Source organism: Nansenia antarctica, assembly GCF_963989245.1.
Source record: "Nansenia antarctica genome assembly, chromosome: 2".
NCBI lineage: Eukaryota > Metazoa > Chordata > Actinopteri > Argentiniformes > Microstomatidae > Nansenia > Nansenia antarctica.
Window position 1 is genome coordinate 29185734 of NC_137675.1, and position 7500 is coordinate 29193233.

At 49.5% G+C, this 7500-nt stretch overlaps 1 protein-coding gene across 1 annotated transcript in view; it reads left to right on the forward strand.

The window, feature by feature from the left end:
* The window catches only part of pkd1a (polycystic kidney disease 1a), a gene marked incomplete at both ends in the record, with an annotated part of 87908 nt that overhangs the window by 18060 nt on the left and 62348 nt on the right, over window positions 1-7500 (forward strand). Inside the window, 9 exon segments of the mRNA XM_080522953.1 lie at window positions 1184-1319; window positions 1613-1812; window positions 2268-2484; window positions 2677-2801; window positions 2984-3190; window positions 3485-4075; window positions 5855-6008; window positions 6591-6871; window positions 7246-7500. The exon segment at window positions 7246-7500 is cut by the window's right edge and continues 204 nt beyond it. Of these exon segments, the coding sequence (XP_080379079.1) occupies window positions 1184-1319; window positions 1613-1812; window positions 2268-2484; window positions 2677-2801; window positions 2984-3190; window positions 3485-4075; window positions 5855-6008; window positions 6591-6871; window positions 7246-7500 (2166 nt within the window).

The window sequence follows — 7500 nt, forward strand, 5'->3', positions numbered from 1 at the left end:
GTCCATTCACTGAACTGAAACACGTCAGTGTCCAGTGAGCTGAGAATGTAGGGGCGGGGCCGCCTTCGTGAATTCACTTTGCGAGTGACGGCCTCTCGTCCAATCAAATTACTTGGTCCATTATAACATTGAACCCAGTGTGGGCTGGGCTCTGGCGAATTTACGAACGCGGATAAAGGTACCGTTTTCAAACAACTGAAAGCTACTATAAATATCGTACCCTATTATGTAAAGACTTAGAATTTCACGACACTTAATTATTAAATAAAATATTTGGTACTACTTCGAGACTTTCAAGACAAGAGGCTTCCCACCAGTTCAGTCAGTGACACCTGACACCTGACACCTGCCTGTAATTAGTTCAGATTTCCTCGCCAGCGAGTTGCATCGTGGAGAACTGCACACACTCACGGTAAGTAACCTGTTTGAGTAATTATATTATGGGGGTGGAAAAAAATGAAGTATATATTAATTAATTATATATTATTAATTATTAAGAAATGCGGGTGGTGAGGTAACTTGACATGTTAAGGTTTCTTCTAGCTTGCTAACGTAACGTAAATTAGCAATGGTTCTTCTCCATAGATTACGTTTACAAGCACACCAAATTCAGATTAAAGTCAATATGCAGGGTATTGTAACCGAATAGGTGTTTATAGGTGTTTATATGCGCTGTAGCAACTGGAATATTCTGTTTACATTTGAAAGGGCAAAATAATCTGGCCGCATGTAACTGCGTATTAAGGTACACTGGGCATGCGCGTACTGGTTGAATACAGGAATATGGTGTGCATGTAACGCAGTCATTGATATCTACTTTAGCATCATCAGTAGCCTAACTACTAGTAGCCTAACTGTACCACCCGCTTCAATTTGTTTTCAGAATGAGAATGAAAGAATTTGGAGAGGAAGATGCCATTATTGTGGCTCAGCTAGATGCAGGAGTGAGGTGCAAGTGGAGCTGGTCCTGGCTGAAGCTAGACTCAAAGAGTGACGTAAAGGGCAAAGAATATGTGTTCCCTATGTCTCGGTTTTTTAAAAAGATTGACAAACCAGGACATGCCCGGTGCAGCCTCTGCTGCAAAGAGATTAATTATTCAACCAAGGGCTGCCATGCCCTTGTGGCACATTGTAAAACTGACAAACATTGCCAAAAAGTGGTGACAATTATGACCACACACAGTGTCATACCACCGTCAGCAAGTCAGGGCCCATCACAGCAGAGCCCATCAACTCAGGGTCCATCACAGCAGATCCCATCTGCTCAGGGCCCATCAGTGCAAGGCCCAGAGAAGATGAGAGAAAGAGTTACGGTGCCAGTACCCCTGTTTGAAAGGGTAGCAAATGCAGAGGTGAGTGTGCATATAGTGCTATATAGATAACAACTAGCACAGATAATATAAAGCCGTAAGCCTAGACTTTGTTAATCAGAATAGGAAATCCCCCATATACAGTGAATCGCAGTATTGAATTATTTTTATAATGATGTCATGTTTACTTATTACAAGCTATGTGCAAGTGGTAACATATAAAATACTAATACTATTTTCGGGGGTTTTCCAGGCAATGGTTCTTGCAGTTCTTGCAGAACATTCCCTTCCCCTCTCTATAGCCCCTGTCATCCGTGAGCTTGCTGAGACACTGGCTCTGGATAAACCAGCTCTGGCAGGCATGAAGCTATCCCGGACAGCTGCCACATACAAGATGGTCCAGGGCCTGGGGCACACCTTCTCAGAGAGGACGTTTGAGAACATTCGGTCATGCCCTTTCTCCATCAACCTGGATGAGAGCACATCAAGCTCCAATAAGAAGGTGCTGTCAATCCTTGTCAGCTACTTTAATCAGGAGCTGAAGCATGTGGTCGTCGAGCACCTTGGCTCCATTGAAGTCCTAAAGGGCACTGCTGAACATCTGGAAAAGGCCCTAGTGACCTTTTTCAAGGAACACTCAATTCCATTTACTAACATGGTTAGCATGATGATGGACTCCTGCAACGTCATGCGAGGGAGTAAGTCCGGGCTGGAGACCAGGATAAGGTGGTGATGGATGATGGAGATTCCTGCCACCACATCCACAATGCCGCCAAAATGTTTGCTGCGCCCTTTGGCCACTACCTTGAGCAGCTTTTCACGGACCTCCACACAGACCACCAGTGGGCTTCAGACCAGGTAATTGTCATAGATATTGTGAAATATATGCCTGTACCAGAATTACTTGTTGCATAATGGCAAATAGGCTAAGTAAGCCCTTTTTTTGCCTGTTTTCAGTTGAAATACCTGATGGAGGTATGCGAGTTTATGGGCATTCCAGGCACCAATCCACAGCGGTTTGTGGCGCATCGTTGGCTTTCAGCCTATGATGTGGGCCTCAGCACTCGCCGAATGTTCCCTGCATTTAAGGTGCTCTACTTCGGGTTCCTCAGTCAGGCAGACCAGACCCTTTACAAAGCAGTCCTAGAGGAGATGTACAAGGACCACAGTGTTGGTGAGCGGGCAAAGGCCAGGATCCAATTTTTCCACCAGGACCTAAAAAAAAAAGGTAAAATTCTTTAAATGAATCTAATATTGTAAAGAGGGGGCTCAGCCGCCCACAATCTTATGTGATTAATCCTCTTGTATACTGTATGTATTCCAAAATACATTGTATTTCATCTCTCTCTTCCAGGAATGACGCAAGTTGGGAAGGACAGGAAAGAAAGGGTGTGGAAGAAGCTCTGGTTTGAGAGTCGCAAAACAGACCTCCAGCTGAGCATTTACCTCGGCGTCCTTCCCATCATGAAGGAGTATGTGATGGTGTTCCAGGTGTGTATTTTCACATTAATGAATTAGTGAATTATCAATCTCTGATAGATAAACTAAATAGGCCTATCCTTGTATTCTCTCATTAGTTAGATTGTGATATAAACAGACCCTCAACTGCAAGTCATGTCTGTGTATGGTAATAGAATTGTTGTAGCATTTTATAATAATGCCACTATTCACAGGGCAGCCAAACCCTTGTCCACAAGCTGCATGACAAGCAGCTTGAGGTTGTGAAAACCTTCATGGGGTGCTTTATCAAGGCTGAGAATCTCCACACCACCCCAAAGAAGCTCATGGAGTTGGACTTCAAAGACAAAATGCTGCCTCTCTGTGAGCTGTATGTCGGACAGGTGGCGGAGAAACTGAAGGCAGAAAATCCACGCAATCAGGTTAGTAAATGTATTAAAAATGGCAAATCAAACATTTATACATTTCTCCAGGTAAGAATCACTTGAACACTTGAATCTCTGCACTTTATATTTATATTAATTATGACTCTTGCACTTTGATGTTGGTTTGCACTGTCTTGTCCTGTCTTGCACCTGTCCTTCTGTAAACCGTGCTCCATGGTACCAAACCAAATTCCTAACATGTTTACATGTCATGGCAATAAAAGTCTTCTGATTCTGATTCTGATTCTGATTCTAAAATGATTTAATTGCAATCGTTTTAATGTTTTCCAGACTGTGCTAGAGTTTCTCGAAACAGCGAAGACTGCATACATGTCGACAGCGGCATATATGCAGAAAAAGCTGCCACTGGACAGCAGGACCCTGCAGTCACTGTCTGCTTTGGACCCATTGGTGAGAGGACACTCCGAGACGGGCATCCTCCTGAAGCGGCTGGCAGGGATGATGAGCCACTTGGTGCCACCCCAATTTGACGTGCCAATGGAAGTGATCAAATTCAGCAATGATCCCACCCTTCCCCTGTACATTGATGGGGACAACATGGGTAACTGGTGGGCAAATATTATTGACACTGGAAGGTACCCAGGCCTCAACCATGTGGTTCGAGCGGCACTCTCCATTTTCCATGGACCAATGGTGGAGTCATCATTCAGTGCCATGGGAGATATCATTGACTCCAAAAGCACCAAAATGAGCATGGACACTTTTAATGCCATCCAGACCACCAAGTATGCCCTCAGGTCCAGGGGTCAGACAGCGATCCAGATGTTCAGGAGAGAGAATGTCAAGTTCTCAAAGGTTGACAAGGTCCTATGCAAGAACATCCACACTGCAGGCTCAAAGGACAAGGCTCGCAGACAACAGGCCCTGTTAAAGAAAAAAGGGAGGCAGGAAGAGTTTGGTTGCCAGCCAACAACCAGTGCTGCACAAAGCAGGAAGACTGCAGTGGAGGAGGACAGGCAAGCCACAGTGAGGCACATGGCTGCTCAAAAAAGAAAAAAAGCACTGGAAGTGCTGGTACAGGCAAAGAAGGCAAAAAAGCACAAGTGATGTGCTTGGTGGGATGGACTGGAGTGGGTGGATGGTTGGGGTATTCATCAGAATTGGTTTTATTTGTTAAAAAATAAATGTTATTTATAGTTCAACATTGTTCAAAATATATTTACAAAATAAATTATACATCTAATTCTAATGCGTTTTCATTATTGTTACCACTGCTTCATAGGTCTGAATAACACTGACAGGCTTTATATGTGTCCCTTGAACAGAGCTTGTATAGAAAAATGATGCATTGCATCATGGGAAGGTGCCTGGGCGCCGCGCAATGATAATTTCCGTCGTTTTCAGTGAAAAAAATGTTGTCACCTTTTTGGGCCATCACCAGTTTGCACCCCTGTTGCTGGGAACCCCCGAACAGGACTCCATTACAATAATCCAGACGGGAGGTGACAAATGCGTGGATGAAGGTTTCGGCAACTTGTAGGCACACACACGCACACACACACACGCACACACACACACACACACACACACACACACACACACACACACACACACAGACACAGACACGCACACAGGTTTAAGGCAGCTGTGGCCTCTGATCCAGTCTAGATAAATGGTTGACAGAGACCAGACTCCTGTATTCTCTCACACACACACACACACACACACACACACAGGCACGTACGCACGCACACACACACACACACACACACACACGGGCACTTGTAGACACACACACACACACACACACACACAGACACACACACACACACACGCACACACACACACACACACACACGGTCACTTGTCTTGTAGGCATGTCAGATGCTGTGATAATTGGCTCCACCACAGGTATGTCTGGGTATGTTGTGTGTGCGTGTGCGTGTGGTGTGTGTGTGTGTGTGTCTGGGTATGTTGTGTGTTGATGGTATTAAGGATAACCGCTGGCTCCGCCGGGCCAGGCCACGCCCAGCTGAAGTATGTTGACATACGTCTCTGACCCGCGTCTGGTCGTCACGGCGACGCGTCTAGGTGGAAACCGCCCCCCCGCATATTTCAGAGGCCGTACATAACATAAATAAATGTCCACCACCTATGTAAACTTTACCTGTCGTTCAGAGTGAGTGAGCGAGTGTCTCTCAATCTCTCTCTCTCTCTCTCCCTATTTCTCCCTCTTCCATTTTCTCCCTCTCTTTCTCTCCCGTCCCCCCTTCCCTCTCTCTCTCATTCTCTCCCTCTCTATGACCCACCCCCCTTCATTCTCTCTCTCCCCCATCTCTCTCTCCCTATCTCTCTCTCTCCATCCCACCCTCCCCTCTCTCTCTCTCTCTCTCTCTCTCCGTCCCTCTCTTCCCTCTCTCTCTGTCTTTCTCTCTCCTTCCCCCTCTCTCTGTCTCTCTCTCTCTCTCTCCATCCCACCCTCCCCCCCTCTCTCTCTGTCTCTCCATCCCACCTCCCCTTCTTTCTCTCTCCCACCCTCCCCCCTCTCTCTCTCTCTCCATTCCACCCTCCCCCCCTCTCTCTCTCTCCATCCCACCCTCCCCCTCCCTCTCTCTGTCCTCTCCACTCCTCCCCCCCCCCCTACCCTCTCCACCCCCCCCCCCCCCCCCTACCCCTACCCCTCTCCCCCCCCTCCCTCAGTTGCTCCTGTTCCCAGCGTTGTGGTTCGTCCAGGCCGGCCGCCTGTCGTCGGTGGAGTTCCTGTCCCAGGGGCTGACCTCCACCACCCAGGTCCTGCTGCAGCTCTACAGACCCCACTGTCTGCACCGCCCTGGCATGACCCTGCTGCTGCCTGGTAGGACCACACACACACACACACACACACACACACACACACACACACACACACACACACACAGGAGAGCGCATTTAGTTTCCCAGCCTTGCGTCAGTCGGTAGTGAGCCTGTCGAGTCTCAGTGTTGTTGTTGTCTTGATGTCTTCTTGTTTAGAGAGTTTGTCTTGAGTGATGAAGAAGCGCTCACATGACTTATTCAGAAGCCACACACACACACACACACACATGCGCACATGCTCACACACATACGCACGCTCTCACACACACACACACACACACACACACATGCTCTCACATACACATGCGCACATGCGCACACACACTCTCACACTCACACACACACACACACACACGCTCTAACACACACATGTGCACCTGTGCACGCTCTCGCTCTCACACACACACACACACACACACACACGCTCTAACACACACATGTGCACGCTCACGCTCTCTCACACACACACACCCACCCACACACACACACGCACTCACACACACTCACGCTCTCACACACACACACAACCCCTCTGACCTCTAACACACACATGTGCACACGTGCCCCCCCCTGCCCTCCACAGGCTGCGGTGGTCCCCTGTGCTCTCCCGTGGCGGTGTGTGTTGCCATGGACACCAGCTCCTCCTCCTCCTCCGCCCCCCCTCCGTCCTGCCCGCCCCTCCAGCAGTGGTGCCCCTTCTCGGGGGGCTGCCTGCCCCTGGCCACCCCCTGCCGCCCCCCCCTCTGCCCAGCCAACTGCTCCCAGGCCGGGGGGCCGCTCCCCCCGGGGGCCCTGAGGCCCAGCTACACCCTGGTGGACCAGGTGGTCTTCAGCCTGCCCCCCGGACCCCCCAGACACGTGCTGGTGAGAGGAGACACACACACACACACACACTCTGAGAAGACACACACACACACACACTCTGAGAAGACACACACACACACTCTGAGAAGACACACACACACACACACTCTGAGAAGACACACACACACACACTCTCACTCTGAGAAGATACACATACACTCTATGAAGACACACACACACACGCACACTCTGAGGAGACACACACACACACTCGGAGAAGACACACACACACACACTCACACTCTGAATACACATACTCTAAGACGACACACACACTCACACACACACACACACAGACACTTCTCAGAAGACATACCTTACCTCTTCTCTCCCCCCCCCCCCCTCCCTCCCTCCCCGTCACCTCCCCTCCCCAGGTCCAGGAGCATCTAGAGGACCTCCTGGTCGCCCCCGGCGATGTCCCCGCCCTGCAGCACGACGCCGGCCCCGCCTCCCTGCTCCGCTGCGACCCCGCCCCCCAGTCGCCGTGGCGACACAGCGTCCTGGCCCTCAACCTCAACAACCGCTCCCTGGACTCCTGGCTCTGGGCGGCCAACCAATCAGACGACTCCTCCTCCTCCTTCTCCTCCTTCTCCTCCTTCTCCTCCTCCTCCACGGTCGAACTGGACCCG